This window comes from Podarcis melisellensis, assembly GCF_964234715.1.
Source record: "Podarcis melisellensis genome assembly, chromosome: 4".
NCBI classification, from domain to species: Eukaryota; Metazoa; Chordata; class Lepidosauria; order Squamata; family Lacertidae; genus Podarcis; species Podarcis melisellensis.
Window position 1 is genome coordinate 9,140,995 of NC_138531.1, and position 17,897 is coordinate 9,158,891.

The window sequence follows — 17,897 nt, forward strand, 5'->3', positions numbered from 1 at the left end:
TACACTTGGAGCCAAATTGATGCGTATGCAAAAATGTTACTGCTGCCAATGGCAATCCTAATGTGATGCACTCTGAAATAATAGGTATTAACTCATAGTCAGTGTAGCAGCGTGAGAGAAGGGGCAAATAACGTAGCCCCTAGGACCCTCAAATGCCTTTGAGCCATCAACAATAGTAGTAATTTCTGGGCTGTTTGGATTTGTGTGAATTCTCTCTAGACCCATTGAAAAAAGATTTTACAAGACACGTTGGCTAATCCTCTTCCGTGATATTAAATCAATGTGCTGCCAAACCATTGAAAATGCAGTGCAAACTAGGACTACAACACTGTGCGCAGGTAGTTTGCTTGACTCTCACTGACATCAAGAGCATTTAAAATGCCTAATGGGTCTAGGATTACTGCCCAGGACAGCAACACAGGGAAATATATTCTTTTATGGAGACACAGACTTACAGTGAAGTTGACCAATGGTAGTAAAACCAAGAAAGTCAGGTTTCTTTTAAGGTAATAAGGCTGTATCATAACAGGGCATTACTTTTAAACCATTTGTACAAAACTCTCTAATCCCAATCTGGAAAGAGATTATGCAGAGAAACCCTATCAAAATAACTGGGGAGACATTACCAGCAGCTAATCCAGCTTCGTCTGGTTTATAGCACTGAAAGTCTTGGTTGTTCTGATTGATGACCTTTAGCAGGACAGAGGCAGAAGGCACATGACCCCAAACAGCTTTCAATATCATTAACCATTGTATTGTATTAAGAGTTGTTCTTTGGGCTGAGAAGTTGGAGATACAGCAGCTTCACTACTACCTGCAGGGCTTGTTTTAGAGAGTAGCACTGGGGGACTTATGCTTGACCACCTGACACTAGTACCATGAGATGCCAAAAGGTTCCATTTTGTCCCCCATGTTCTTTAATATCTACATGAAGCAGCAGGCGAAAGTCATCTCTGGATCTGGAGTACGGTGCCACCAATATGTGCATGAGACCCAGCTTTGTTTCCCCTTGTCATCTAAATGACAAGGTGAGGCTATGCAGGTGCACACCCCTTGAAGCACCAGGTTCATAGTCTGCATCCAGCATTGTAACCAGATGGCCAGGGGCATCAGAGGCATGTATTGCCAATCTTCCACTTACAGCTGGTTTGCCTTCTATGGCCATTCCTGACTGAGATAGACCACTAACTCATGCCGTATTTACAGCTACAATAATCTAAATGGAAGAAGGTCCAGAACCTATAAGTAGTGCAGAATGATGTTACTAACTATTGTGGTTTACAATACGTTTTACAAGAGTTGCACAAGTTGCCTGCGTTGTTTTCGCTTCCATATGCATAGAAAGAAGCCAAACGAGCTTTTATTTGCACTTATTTTAATTCGTTTCATGTTTTTTGGGTGTCTATGCACATTCACCGAAAATCGCAAAGTGAAGTGTAATCAGCCCAATTATGGCAGACAGGAGTTCTTTTCGTGGAAAGGACACCGGTGCTTTAAAGGCAGGGGAGAACCGCTAGAACGCTGCAGTACCCCAAAAAATCCTCAGATTGAGCGTTCTGAGGACCTGGAGTTCCTGCGGGTGCTGGGAACGACTCCCCCGCTCCCCAGGTAAGCTCTAAAAAGAGCGCCAAGTGTGAGCGGGGTTGGAGATGGCAGCACTTGGGAATCAATTCGCTTCCTTCAAAGCATGAAGCTCTGAGTCCGGCCATCGCGAGCGGCCAATTCCTCCAAAGAAAATTGGACTTCAATCTCTGGAATTTCGTGAGTAAAGGGATTTAAATTGGAATTACAAATTGGGAAGGAAAGGGATTTAAAAATGGAGGTTGATGCCTTCTGCTGAAAGAAAAGTGAAAGCAGCTAACGTAACCAAAAGCCGCAACTTTAAACTTATTCTTTTAAGAAAACTTTCTAGTGTACTGTGTAAACCACTGAGCCTCTTGGGCTTGCTGATCAAAAGTTTTTTTTTTTAAAAAATAATAATTAGAGAGTCTAATGCCATTCTTTCTTGTCTTTCTTTCCGACTCACGTTTATAGCTTTCATTCATCCTTCAATGCAACCACTTAATTGGGTGCACTTTCAGAATAATTGGTACAATCCAGCACTTGAGTCCAAATATGGCCTCAATGTGAATTGCTATGTGGTGCCCACTGGCAGAGGAAGAGGAGTGTTAGAATTCCTACTCTATGATTGCAGTCATGGGATTGCTGTCTATCCCATGTGTTTTGACTCCAAAATGTGGGAAATGACGGAGACAGGATGTTTGTGTTACTGTGTTCCGTGAAGTGGGACTATTGTCCTTTGTTTTTTCTCTTTGCTGTCTGATGCTAGAGAGAGAGGGAGCCATGTTGCAATGCTCCGTGTGTGTTTGTATGTAAATAAAGTAGATTAGCCAAAATGCTGAGTTGCTGAGGTCTGTTATGCAACTACAAAGAATCCCTAAGTGTCTGATGTCTGTTGGCATCGGTCACTGTGATGTTTGGGAGGAAGAAAGCTTTTGAAGCTCCCGAACGATCAACCAGGAGGGGGGGAACATGCCAGTCGGGCATGTGTCTCTGCCAGGGTCCTACTCAAGTGTAGGCTGAGCTCCTGACAGAGCGACCATCCCCAGCAGTGCAATCCCTGTGGGGTGCCATCGCGGCTGTCCCTGCGCTGGGTGCCACACCCCTGCAGTCAGAGTACCTCACCCCGGGACGCGTGCCAGCCCCGCCTGCTCTACGCCCACCGGTGCCAGAGCATGAAGCTCCACCACTGGCCATGCCCTAATGCGGCTAGGACATACTGGGATGCATTGAGGATAAAAAAGTGTATTTCTTATGCACCTACGGCAGAGCAATATATTATGTACAACTGCTTATCACAAACCCCCATCTGCCAATCACTTGGGGATAAGCAGTTTAGGGAGAAGGGTGACAAGAGTGCAGAACAAGTGCTCTGCAACTGTTCCCCAAAACTCTTTTGCCCTAAAAGAGAGGTTCAGATATGCTTTTAGCCTGGCAAATGCAGAATTGCAGCAGAAAAACAAAGGACAGGGAGGCACTAAGTACACTCTTCCTCTTGCTGTTTCTCCTATCCAAATGCTCCTCCCTGCTTTATGCAACTGTAAAGGGTTTATTTTACTTGCTCACATGTTCCCACCTTACAGCTTAAAGGGATTAATATTCACTTTATTTGGGGTGTTTTTTTAAAAATATAAATCTGAACCTGTTCCCTCCTTGCCATTTTCAGATCATTTCCGCCCCAGGCAAACACCTTTTATCTCTGCTGACTGCTGTTATACCGCTCTTCTGATTTGCGTTGCTTTTATTGTTTTTTCTTTTAATTCCTTTAAAAAAACTCTTTACTTGTCCACATGCTGAAATATTCTTCAAAGGCCCTCCTTCAGCTGCCTCTGCTACTTCAAGTGAGGAGGGTGTAAAAAATGTGTGAGTTCCCAGGGGGACTCACCTGGCACCCACACCTATGTCTTTTAGGCTATCATCTTAGTAATTTACCTGGGCATAATACCCAAGAGCTTCTACCCATGTAAATGCATGGATGAATGGGATCAGGAAAATACCCTTTTAATCTATTTTCTCCTTATTATTGTTGTTTTTATCCCTGCCTTTCGAAGTTTTTTTCTTTGTTTTTATTAGCTATTACCCTAGAAATCTCAAAGGGCGGAATAGAAGAGTTTTAAGTATAGAAAATACATAGAGAGTAGTATCCAATGGGTGCTACACTGTTGATGCAAGTCAACTGCAAGTGGAATATGGAAGGAGGCAGTTTTATGCCATTTCTTCACTACCTGCAATCTTCTGTAACTCCCCCCACCCAAAAAAACCATCTCGTTTCACTCGTCTTCTTCTTCTTCCTAAGGTACCAGGGTGGCTTACATTAAAAACCACACTGTTGCCACCCATCTGTCTTGAGAAACAATGGAGTGCACTTCTGGGGATGAAGTCAAACCATGGTCTTAGCAGCACCAAAGTGATCTGCCCAGGGTGGAAGCCTCGGCTGTGTGTCTGGAGGTCCTGGGCTGCCCAGACAACAAGACCCCCACCTCGGCCTCTCTGATGTGGTTCAAAGGAAAGCAGAGCAAGACGTTTGGCACCAGCCTGGCTGCAGGAGTAGCTGGAAGGAGGCATGTAAGGTACCATCCAACCGTCGTAGGGACTCCACTCCAGATTTGTGTAGCGTTTACTCCAGAAGTTTAGGGTCAGAGTTTTCCTTCTCCTAGATGTGTTGCACATGCAGAAACTGTCATATTGACAGTAGGGCCCACTATGGGTCTCGTCTGCTCAATCTGCCTAACTCACTAAGGACTTGAGACCCATCCACTACCCTCAAATGGTTTAGTCGGCCAGCTGAAGCTGATTCTAGCGTCCGGCCACTGTCGCATGCTGGCAGCTTCTGAGAGCCACAAGTGAGATCTGAGTGCAGGGTGGGGACCAAAGGTGGATAAACTACCCCAGAAGAAGCACGATGTGCCCCTGCCAGAAATACTATAATATAATTTAATAATTTATTATTTATATCCCTCCTCTAACACCCAATAACAATATTAAAAACAATTTAAAACATTATTTTATGTCAGTGGAACAATACCCATTGAAATCCACCCATATGCTGTATTTTTTATTTGCTGTAATCCACCATGGAAACACATTGAGAGGCAGAGTATAAATTCCTAGAAATACACAATATTAATAATGGCTTCATGGATCACTGCCTTGCCGTGGCGAAGGGGCTTGAATAACTCAGAGAAGCTATGAGCTATGCCGTGCAGGGCCACCCAAGATGGACAGGTCATAGTGGAGAGTTTTGACCAAACGTGATCCACCTGGAGCAGGAACCGGCAAGCCACTCCAGTATCACTGCCAAGAAAACTCCATGGACAAAGGCATCTGACCAAACTGCGGGAGGCAGTGGAAGACAGGAGTGCCTGGCGTGCTCTGGTCCATGGGGTCACGAAGAGTCGGACATGACTAAATGACTAAACAACAAAAACAACAATAATGACTGCTTTTGTATTTTCCTATATCAGTTATTTTTTTGGGGGGGATTAATTCATGATTTTAAATGGCCTAGCATTAGAGAGAATACGTCTGCTTATGGATTGTTTGTTTTTGCTATCTTACCAAACGTTATTTTGAACTCTCTGTTCACTCTCTGTTCTCTGACCGCTTCATTGTCATAACTCACACGTGGCTATTTTGTACGCCAACCAACATAAAGACACAGGAAGTAAGATAGTTGTACCCAACTACTTGTAACTTTCCACTCTCATTAGCATTCTGGTGAAGAGAATGTCATTCTCATAAATGTTTGCAGAAGGCAGATAAAAAAGGTACTGAATACAGTCGGTGCTAAATTGCAGCTTTTGTTTGATCTAATGCTTGCAAATTATTTTGCAATATTCATATCTTGTTGCAGTACAGGAACTCCCAAGTGCACATGCAATCATTGGGTTTTTTTAATACATGACTTCATCTTGCACACTTTTTCTTAATTGAAGAACCATTTTGTTCACGAACAAATCTATTTGTATTTTAAAATCTCATGTTCACGTAATTCATCTGATTTTTATGATTATTAAAATGCTTTGTTTATTTCATCCATTGACTCATAATGTACAACTCTAAGTTTAAAAGAGTACTGGCAACTATTTGCAATTATATGACTTGAAACAATTATTCCATTAATTAATTGCTTAGATTTAAATAAATTTGCAAAGAATTGCCAAAACATTAAATATAACTGCATTTTAAGCTATCAAAGGAAGTCTGAAATACTGCAGAATGAACAATAGTTGCTACTCAAGGGAAAATACTACTTCTGTTATTTTTTTCAATTTTGTATTACAATAAGAAACTAACATTAAGGCTTAATTCTTGTTGGCGTGGTAAATTCAAGAGATATGCCTAGAATTGGGCTTGAAATGACAGCTAGAATTCCACCCCCACAAAAACCCTTTCTTCACATGCTACTGTTTGGGGGATTTGGGTGGGAAAATGTGTTCCCCAAATGCTATTGAAACATTTGTAAATAAATCAGATAGAAATGTTAAACATGTGCAGGAGAAGGGATATTCACCTAGCCTGCTTGATATGCTAATTTTGAAATTGGAAGAAAATTCTCCGTATGAACAAGGATTTCATCATGTGAGCCTTTTCCAGCAGGCTTAAGAGGTAGCTAGACCCCAGGCTCAGGTCTGCCATATCAGTGAGTACCTGGCTCCAAAGAGCAGGCATGCCCTGAACTTGCAGTCCATCAATTAAAATTTGCCCTCCCTGATTAAAATGAACTTGCACAGATAATCTTTTGAAGCTTTAGCTGATTAATCTATGATTAAATCTTGCAACCCAACCCTAGTTTAAAAATGGATACAATTTTTCCCGTTTTCCTACTAATAAATGGACAGAGCTGCAGAGACTACATAATCAACCACAGAAGATGCATTTGAATATGTAATAATAATTCAAATCATGATTTGGTGCATAAACGAAAGGCTGTCACTTCAGGTGAACAGGGCTTCCTGGTCAAATCAAACCATAATTTTGCAGGGACATCTGAACTTGCAAACTATGATATGGGATAACAGTCCAAGCCAAGGCTACAAACCATGATTTGATCATGGTGTGTAACACTCACATATTTGTCCCTTCAGGCACATTGTGGCCTGATTAGCACAGGTAGAGGTGGAAGGGATCAGGAAAGGATGGAGAACTTGGGTCCATGCCTTCAATACAGCCAATACTCAGACGCAAGTAACAGTTGAATTGCTGAGCTACAACAAAAGCACCCCAGCAGCAGTATTACGGATGTTCACTAGGAGTGGGGGGATGTTCACTGAGGGAGGGGGGGCGAACCAGCAGAAGCACCAGATTGGACCTGCCAGTGCAGCCACACAGCCCCAACCTTGAAGCCACCTCACCCCTTCCTTTCCCAGTGACACTGGAGGCAATCGTGGTAGGTCCATGTTTCCAGTTGAGCTGCTCCTCCTCAGGTAAACTGGCAGGTTTCTGTCATACTGTAAAATGACCATTGTGGAAAAGAGCACTATTACTAGCGTGGAACCACCAAACAACACTGGGGGCCAGGCCACCACTTTTTTGATTACATATGTAAGTAGGCTTTGGGTATTTATCCTGAATCAACCAGCATGACAGCTGGTTGTTTTGCAGTGTCGATCCTGGGTTAAGGCTCTCCCAGACAGGGGCGACCCCTTCAGGATTGCCATCTTGGGGGTTGTCAAGGCCCACTGTCCCCCAATTGGGCTTCCAGGCAGAAGCACCTCCCCCTAGACCCCTTTAGCGGGGTACCCCTGTCTCATGAAAGTTCCCAATTCCGGCCACCCCACCTAGACTAAGGATGCAATGCCTCATCCGCCAACAAGTTGTGGCAATTGCTATGTGGTAGGCAAAACCTTCCAGACGAGCTTGGTTTTTCTGCAGCAAATTCCTCCCTGGCCCCAATACAGTGACCAAATATTTCCATAGCAAGGTCATACTCAGAACATGCCCACCCACCTTTGTGCAGGGCCATATGAAACATAGGAGGATGGGGAATCCAGCTCTGACTGAGCTGACAGTCTGGACCTGAGTGAAAACCAGGGGTAGAAGCCCTCCCTCAGGTCCACCATGAAGCCTTGCCACTCCCTGCTTGCCTGTGATAGGTCTGTTCAAATGCAGCTTGCTTGTGATAGGTCCATTTGACTACAGGCCTCCCAACAACCTGCCCGGCTATGCCATCGCCCAACAGTCAAGTGGGGCCAGAAATTCGCCCTGGACTCAGAGCACAATCACCACTCACCATCCTATGAACGTAAGCTGTCCTTATTGCACCATAGTCGAGAATTCGGGTGAACCAACTTTTGGGTGCAAGTCATAGTATGACACTAAAAAAAAGCTCCAGTAATATTTAGCTCTAAGAAAATGATAAATAGGGCTAAACCATACGAAATTATCAAAACCACTCTTCACAAATTGCAGTCAAATCCTATACATGTTTATTCAGAAGCAGGTCTTAGGCTCCAATAAGACCCATGAAACCCAATGATATTTTTTTCTGAGAAGACACATAATAAGATTATGCTTTTTTTTAACCTCTATAGATACACTTCTAAACTGTCAACTTATTAAAAATATCATGGTGGTATGCAATAAAACAGACTTATGATTGCTATCATTGCTCCAGAGACATAAACATGGAATATTTTGTATGTATCAATAAATTATCAGTTGCACATGACATGCTTTCTTTTCACCATATCTGAAAATCTGATTACATTTATGATTAGAATAACACTACTGTTTTTGTATAAACAAACGATAACATGACTTTTTTGTGGTTTATGAGTACACTAATGCTCTAGATATATTCCTGCCTACCTGCATAAATGAGGTCCTGATGTGCTGAACAGGTTTCTAACAGTTCAACAGATTGAACCAAGCTTGGAAGCTCAGCACTAAATGTAATGAACCTGCTTAAATGAGTAAAGAAGGAATTGATGCTACTATTTCTTCGTTAATCTAACAACTGTTTCTTCTGTTATTTGAACTGGGAGGAACTTTCACAAAGATTCCACTTGAAGGTTTATACACAGAAGACACAGCTGGAAGGAGTATTGAGAAGGCTCCATTTTTTATTTTTGCACATGGCTGTTGATAAATGCAACACAGGGCCTAGTGGTGGCAGAAATTCCACCAGCCATATGCATGACCAGTATACTTCTGGGTAAGCCCCTTCTTTTCCTCCACCTAATCTCAACCATACTAGGATGCCCTGTAATATGCTAGTCAAAACCCTGAATAATGTTCAAGTCAGACTGCAGTATACATACAATAGACAAGCTGACTGCTGCAAAGGAAATCTGCAGAAAATTTTGTAATGCCCTTTGAAGTCTATTCTTTGAAGATAGTACTGAAATGAGCTTATTTGTAACAGAAATGCTTTTCTTATTAATGTCTTTTATATTAAGGCATATTTTCCATAGATTAACATGTCATTTCCACCTTGGCATTAATTCAGTTTAAAATAACTATTTATTTTAGCAGGTTTTCTCTATTTAGCACCATCGAGAAAGTTAAACAGATCACTACAAATCATTACTGAGTAATAGAAAAAGCATTTTAGATAAAATACTAGAGCCACTTTCATCTAACTCTGCATCAGTTCAGCATTATAAGCCGTATTTTATGTACTGCATTTAGATAGTTTTATAAACTCATTTGATTACTGTGCTGCCTTTAATACTTTAAATTCCTGAAAGAATTTTCCACAGTCTTATGAACTAGTTAAAGCTCAACTGATTGTATTAATGTCGACAGTTCGCTGACTGTTTTATCTGTATTGTTTTACGCTGATCTGCAAGGAAGGCCTACCTGGATGTTAGTCAGAAGGGTTTCTATGGAGGACAATCCATCAGGAAATAGAAAAGGAGATGGAAAACCTGGAGGTAGCGGCTGCCCATGCCCAGTTAGCGAAAGTTTGTCAAGGCTGTCTCTTGCGGTTGGTGTGGAGAGCGGGGTCTCATCTGTATGTGATTGAAACAAAAATATAGAACAAGTTACGCTTGTCTGTTTTTATTAGACCTCAGTAATGGCTTCCCTCGTGGTTTCCAGAACATTTATTGCAAATTGGTTCCTGCTATCAGGAGAAAATGCTTTCTGCTGAATTTTCTTTAATGAAAAAGCTGTGGAGATACAACAAGATAACATTAATGAGTAACTTTATAAGCCTTTTAAATGCAGTCTCTAATGAGACTGAGTTTACAGTGCCATAGAATCTTTTTAAAACAAATATTATCTCACATATACTTGTGATAATATATTTAGGCTGACTTTATGGGTACCTTCCCAATTATCTCATTTTAGTCTGTGCACTATTTGGATTGACAATAGAATATTTCCGAGGATGATACATATTTTATATTGCAGCAGTGTGTTTTATGCGAAGATGATTCTCAATTAGTTAACCCATAATCAACCATCTCCTTGATTTAGGAAGTGCATGTAAAAATAAACTTCCATGGACACACACACACACACACACACACATATAAAGGGGGCAAGCAGCTATGGGGACACACACCCAGTGGCCCTGCACACACATTGCTGGGTAGAAGGATGCTGCTGTCAGCTCCAACAACTATGCTGGACGTTGGGGAATCATTTCCAGATATCTCTCCCACTCTCCTGGTCCCAAAATTGCCAATCATCTCGAGTGGGGGCCTCATGAATGGGAACATTCATGCAGGTGGTACTATATATGGCAATATTTCCACTGGAATCTGTATTAAGACTGAGTGTTAAAAAAAAACAACAACCCCAATTTAGTCTTAGAAAGTAACACATTTAACATATTTTTTCTCCACTCTGTGTGTAGGTCCACTGGCAACTTTCTATATACTTCATCATAATATTGCAGTTGCCTTGTCTCTCTTCCACAATCTAAGGAAAGGCTTTGAAAAATGTTGCTGCATATGCCCCTGATTTGTAAAGTAAAGGTAAAGGGACCCCTGACCATTAGGTCCAGTCGTGGCCGACTCAGGGGTTGCGGCACTCATCTCGCTTTATTGGCCGAGGGAGCCAGCGTACAGCTTCCGGGTCATGACTAAGCCGCTTCTGGCGAACCAGAGCAGCGCACGGAAACGCAGTTTACCTTCCCACCAGAGCGGTACCTATCTACTTGCACTTTGACGTGCTTTCGAACTGCTAGGTGGGCAGGAGCTGGGACCGAGGAACGGGAGCTCATCCCATCGCTGGGATTCAAACCGCCAACCTTCTGATTGGCACGTCCTAGGCTCTGTGGTTTAACCCACAGTGCCACCTGCATCCCGCCCCTTATTTGTATATGAGATAAAACCGCACAACACTGTATAAAAATCAAGGGAAGAATTCAGTGTCATAAAAGCATAGCAGCTTGCCAGGAGGAACGACCTCCCTCTCCTCCCCAACAAGCTGGGGGGTTCTCCCAGTGCCCCCCCCAGCCAACTTTGGAGGTCAGGAGTTGCCCCATTGTGGGAGGAGAAAAGGAGAACTCTCTTGCTCAAGAATAAGCTCTGTTCTGTTATTCATCCTCCAATTACTCCCAGCTGCCTCCACGTCCACCACTCTCATCTGTCTATCCTTTGCTGTCTCCTCCTTGCTCCTTCCAGCACCCCCTTCTGCCTGTTGCCTTGCCTCTTTCTTCTCATTTTTCTTCCTAATTCTTTTGTCCTGCCTCTGGCAGGAACTTATGTATTGGTTATTGAAAGCTGCCGCACAGGCTCTGATTTGAACAGATCGTAAAGGCAAAGCAGCAGTGTGGATCCAGCATGCCCCACATCTGCACTACTGGATTCTAAGTCTTTCTTGGAATCCCTCTTCCATGCCCTGATTTTGTTGTCTAGAGCATACATCACCTAAGCATGCAGGTGCCTCCTTCTTGTTGCTTTGTGGTCATGTTTTTGCAACAATACCGTTGGCATGCATTAGAAAGAGTGGTATCTGTCACCCTGTAAGTTGGATTCATTACAGATTACAGAGATTCATTACAGGCTCCTCCATACAATAGGTTTGTTCAGCATTTATCCGGATATGCTTGTACAGACATTACACAGGGGTTAGATATGCTTGGTCTTTATCGAGCCTTTGCTATGTTTTGCTTATTGGGTTCATATACTACAATGAACATTCACCCTGCATTCATTCAGATTTGCTTACAGCATGTTTACACATTTTCCCATTAATAATTTGTCCCACATTTTCCGATATATTTTCCTCTCACTTTCCTACCTGCAAACAGCCAGTTTCTTTGTAAAAATTAGTTTGTTGTGCTAAGGTGACAGAGCACTTTAATTGCACAAACCTGCTTTTTCCCAGCATGCTTTGAATCCTTCTGCAAAATACCTGCTTCACTTTGTCAATGACTACTTATACACGTAGTGAGAAGCCATAGTTTAACACTAAATGAATGAGCAGAAAGGGGCCTGTGCAAAGTGCTTGGCTCACACCCCCACCTCCACCCTTTCACAGATCCTGGCTTTCACCGAAGACCAACTTCAAGCCATGGGTTATGAAGCTGGCTTGCTGAAACAAACTAGAGTTTATTGTAAATCACAATTCCTGGTTCACATATAAGGTTAAGCCAAGAGAAACTGAATTCTGGTTTATTCACCCTCTTGAAGGAAATGAAAGCACCTGAACCCACAGGGACTCACACACATCATGCTAAACCACGGTTTAGTGCTTTGTGTTAACCCTACAAGTATATACAAGCCTTTAAACTAGTACATAATTGTTAGCAACTTTAAACATTTCTGCTACATTCACTGCAATGCTTGTGAAGGTTCCCTTACATTCTTTCCTCCAATCAGAAGCAAAAAATAACCTAAGCATTCCTAAAATGGTACTGAATTGCATTCATTCCAGTGACTAAACACCATTTTTACTGATTAACAGTGGTTTCATTGAACCACAGTGGAGAAATAAGAGACTTGAACTCAAGCTGAACTTATTTTAATGAATGTTTAATTTAAGGAAAAATAATCTGACATAAAGTGACTTTGTTTTCTTTACGTCCCATGTGAAATAAACTTTGAATGTGACTGTATTTGAAGCAAAACAAATGTACATATCATACACAGGAAGAGTGGATATTTGGCGATGTGAGATAAGCTATGACCGAGGGAGGGGGAAAGGGGGGAAAGGTTTTAAAGGGAATAACAACACATACTGTAAATATTAGCCAATTAAAACACAACCATAGATCACAGTAGCATTAAAGTACTTCAGAATATGTCCAAGAGCTCTCCATTACAATGTTGTTAACATTATGTCAAAGTGAGTGGGTGCTCAAGGCTTAAACCTCTTTGAACAAACCCATCCAAGGGACAACACACATTTCTGCTACACCTCCTACCACTGACATCTTTCTTCTCCAACAACAACCACTGGGGGGAAGTGAGCAGAAAGCCTGGCACCTCAGCTCCTGCTCTCAAGCAAGGGGTTCGCCTGATCATTTGTGAGCAGGAGCTCGAACTTTGGGATTTCTCCTCACACAACCATGCATAGCATGTGGCTACTGGGGGGAAAGGGATAATGCTGGGCTGGGGCTAAAAACATGGGCCCACATGTTTATGTCCTACACATGAGCAATGCATCAACAGGATTTCTAAGTCCTTGTTATAAACCCATCCTCTCCTCTCAGAAGGCTAACTGAGGAACTGGGCAAATTGGTATGTTTATTTTGGAAGCCAACAACTGTTTGATATTATAATAGTACATCCCTAATGCACAAAGAATGGACATCCCTATTTTCATTCGAAAAACGTTGGAGGGTATGAGCAGGTGGAAAACAGCTGTGTGGATTGTTCTTTATTCTTGATATATACAGTATACGGCTGAATGCAGATATGTGCTGGCGGAAGAAATTAGGGCAGTAGCATTGTTCTGTGATTTGTTGTGGGAGCATGCATTTAGCACATGTTAAATGCCCATTAAGTTGTGGGCTTGCATTTTATTTGGAGAAGTGACAATGCAACATTATTATATATATAAAGTCTGTAAGTTGTAAGTATGAAAGGAAATCAAGGTGCAGTAGTATCAAAAACACACATCACATAAGGCAGACATTAAATTTGACACCTGGAAATAGTAACAACTGTCACTGGAAGAGCAGAACTGCTCACCTAGGGCCTTACCACCACATCACCTTTCCTCAAGACTCCTAGAATTTGTAATCTTGCATGTTCATACAGAGAATATTTGTTGGTAAGAATGTTTCAAACAAAAAGCTAGAATATTATGATGTATGAATCTAAGTGCCACTTTGATTTCTCCTTAAATTGTAATTAAGTACTTGAGATTATATGTGAAGGATAAGGAATATACATATTTTTGTGGATTTAGGTGCATATTAAATGTAAAGTTTTTGACATGTGTTTCATTATCAGTCTTAGAGAATAATTATTTGCCCCAAAACAAAGCCCCAGGGAGAAAAAATCCTCAAGTAGAACAGCTGGTATTTTGCAAGTCTCAGATGATGAAGATATAATATTAATGTGTGAAAACTCTTGTATATTAAATGATCTTTTTTGTTTTTACTTAATTGTTAAATATTTTGTTTCAAACCTCAGTAGAAAAAAAAATGATCAAAATGACATATTTAGAATATACATAAGCTGTTGCATAGCAAATATTAAATTCTGAATATCAGAAAGAAAACATGGGTTTTAATTAATTAGCATAAATTCCTATATTGTTACAACTTAACTTAATGGACAAAGTGCTAAGAGGAAAGCCCCCTATACCAGCATAACAAGTCTGACTATTTAGGGAGTGACATTCTGAAATGTATAGGAGTTGTGCTTCTGAACCCGTTGTTAATTGAGACCTGCAATCTGCGGATTAGCTCCAATACCGTTTTGCTATGTCTACGCAATTAAAAGACAGTTATCCTAGCCCAGAGGAACTTCACACCAGCAAGCAGCTTTCCATGTGTGTATCAGGAACCGTGAGTGTAAATTAGATATAAATCCAAATTAGAAGGTGTATATCCGTACAACAAGACTTCCAAGGAGTAAAGCACTGTAGTTTCATTCCTGGCCTCCTATAAGCAAGACTTGTGTGTTTGAGGACATTTCCCCCAAGTTTATTTACTATTACAACCTGAGTCGCCATAACTGAACACAGTTTGCCAACCATACTAGGCGCTTCGGAAGATCACAATTTGTGTAGGCCTGAAATAACCAAATCCCAAATAATTTTTATCAACAGGACTGAGCCTAACTTCATACTCTTGGATACCCTATATCAACTTTCTGGTTCATGTGAGGAGGAACTCCCACCCAATATGTCTTTCTGAATACATGGAGTATAGTAAGCAAAGCTTGGTGCAAAAGGCTGAGATCCATTCCTCTCTTGGACACATGAGCACTTGAACTCTCAAGGTTTTCTGTTATACAGTGCAATGCTAAATATGTTTACTCAGAACTAAGTCTCACTGAATTCAATGGGACTTACTCCCACATATGTTTAGGATTACAGCCAGAGTTCATTAATCTACTGGGAAGTTCTTCTCATGAGAAACACTGGGATGAATGGGGCTTGCTCAGTGGGGCTCTTACGCGGCTCCCATTCATCCCGGTGAGTCTCATTGAGAACAACTTCCCTGAGAATTCCTTCCTATTGCGCACAGCCCTCCACAAGCACATACCTCAGCGTGATGTGCTCATTTCATTGTTTGCTCTTATTATTCGCCTTTCGCAGATATGCCAAAACTAAAAGGAACTAGCAATGTTAATCAGTGTGTTCATAAACAAAATTCAAAATGAAATCAGTATGCAGTTTTATACCTGATGTGATTTTTGTGGCAAGTGCATTCATCAAATGTCTGAAACAAGCTGACAAAATACTTCCATTAGCAAGTTTCCAGTGGTATTTTCATGCTTGATGTTCACTGAAAAAACGCTACACAAGTTTTAGTTCTATCTTTCACGCCGTATTTAATTATTCTCCATTCAAGTCAATGTTTGTGTTTGCTTCTGCTGCTGTGACACAGGCCTTCAAGTCAGGATTTTTCAACTGTATGCCTTTACATATTCAGATTTTTAATATATTGTACAAGGTACCAAAATAATCTCAACAGTATCCCATATTTCGATATGAGAGAGAGAGAAAGAGAGAGAGAATATCCAGTCATAGTTGCTGCAATACACCCGCAAACATTCTGATGGTGCCCTCTATGAGTTACATATAAAATGCAGAAACTGTAAACCTGCATTCTCAGGTCCTGTTCTTCACACCTAAAAATTTCTTCCCAGAGATCGGCATTATTCTAATACAGTGGTACCTCGCAAGACGAAATTAATTCGTTCTGCAAGTTTTTTCGTCTTGCGAATTTTTCATCTTGCGAAGCACCAATTCCCTGGGTATTAACGGTTTTAAGAAAAAGGAAACAAACTTGCAAGACGTTTTTGTCTTGCGAAGCAAGCCCATAGGGAAATTCGGCTTGCGAAGCAACTCAAAAAATGAAAAACTCTTTCGTCTTGCGAGTTTTTCGTCTTACGAGGCATTCGTCTTGCGAGGTACCACTGTACTTTTATTAAAAGGTTTACCAAAACCTGAGTATGAATGCCAGTTCAGAAGTTCTGTGCTTAGTACAGATACAGTGGTACCTCGGTTTACGAACTTAATCCGTTCTAGAAGTCCATTCTTAAGGCCATTCTTAAACCAAGGTGCACTTTCCCTAATGAGGCCCCCCACCGCTGGTGCCCTTCCGTTCTTAAGACTGAGGCAAAGTTCGCAAACCGGGACACTACTTCTGGTTTTGCGGAGTTCGTAAACCGAATAGTTCATAAACCGGACTGTTCGTAAACCGAGGTACCACTGTATTTTATAGAATGAAAGCAGCTGTATCACTCACAACTCTGCACATAATGTATTTATGCTATACACCCCTCACTCCCAGTTCAATTCTGAATAACCTAAGGTAAACAGTTCTTGTATCCATTGATTTAGAGTATAAAATTTAGCAGTTACTAGTTTAACACAACCTGGAAATAAGACCATAAAATCTGACTACCTTGCTTAAAGGCTGCTAGCCTCTGCTCCCAGGCTGGAGACAGAGCCAAAGAACCCCTGTGTTTACTCTCTTAACTAACTAATATACAAATGAAGACTAATAAAGCAATGCAGAATTGGGATGGACCAGATTTTATTGGATCCTTACACCCCTACTTGTGAATGAGTCACAGAAAGTCTATTTATAAACTGCACAGTCTCCCTCCCTCCCTTTTAGTAAAGATATATACTAAAATGGTCTCATCACATAATCAAAACCAAAAAATGGTATGTGGAATGAACAAACAAACCTGTCAAGTTAAGAATACATTGAATTATTCTATGAACTGTGACCATCTGATAAATTAATTTAACCATGACAACCAGATAGGGATACTGGTATTGCTTATAGCACGAAAGCCTCATTTGATTCTGCCATAATCCAGGTACGGAGGGAGAGGAAGGAAAGAAGAAAATAAAATCCTTAACAGAAGCCAGTTTGTAGAGAATATCAGGTTATAATGGCACTATTCAGAAAAAAAAATTGAATCTTTGTATTCATGTATGACTGATGTTGTATTGCTTAAAACATTTCTTTGTTACTAGTCCCTTATACTCCCTAGTCATAAAGAGAGCACAGACTTGGCACAATTAGGCTATTTAGTTCAATTATTTTAAACACATTTAATCTGTGCTGAGTTGTATTAAGGATACCACTTAAGCAGTTTGGTAATCTCGGCCAGAGGCATTTGAGGCAGGTGGCTTCCTAGGATGGTCTCAGAAATGCCAGTGGCAAATTTAGCAATCTTTTGTGACCTCAAGGAAGTGATGTAGGAATGTAGGAAGAGGCACTCGAACAAGTAGTGCAGTTTTGGCTGCATTCACTATGAGTGGATCTCCAGAATTTCAGACAGGCGTCTTAACCAGTCCTGCCTGGATATTCAATCTGGGACCTTCCATGAATAAAGCATGACCTACAGTAAGATACAGTACATACTTCAACATCTTTCATCGGTATAGTATTATAGGCATGATAAAATCAGCCTGATAGATATCTCTGTAGCTTCCTTCTTAAACACCTTCCCATAGTCAGAGCAATTTTTGTTTAGACTATTGTGAGTGCCTTGTTGAATGCTCCTCTCTTCTGCTATTTCCCCCTTTTCAAGTTGATTCAAAATACCCCTGCTGCTTATACACTCTGTCTGTTCAGACTTATCCCTGTTGTTTGACCCCATGACATCTCTTTGCTTCCCAAACCCTTAAATGTGAGGTGTCAAAACGCTGTGTCAGTGTATATACTAAGTTTACCAGATGTTTTTCAGTGAATCCAGGGACACTTTTCAACTTCAGTAAGAATGATAGGATTTTGTCAG

The 17,897-nt window shown here is 41.2% G+C and overlaps 1 protein-coding gene across 8 annotated transcripts in view; it reads right to left on the bottom strand.

The window, feature by feature from the left end:
• DACH1 (dachshund family transcription factor 1) overlaps positions 1 to 17,897 on the bottom strand; it is a 340,125-nt gene that overhangs the window by 36,309 nt on the left and 285,919 nt on the right. For all 8 annotated transcript variants that reach the window (XM_081907303.1, XM_081907302.1, XM_081907306.1 and 5 more), the window contains one exon: positions 9,364 to 9,515. In XM_081907303.1, coding sequence (XP_081763429.1) covers positions 9,364 to 9,515 — 152 coding nt within the window. The remainder of the gene's footprint in view (positions 1 to 9,363; positions 9,516 to 17,897) is intronic.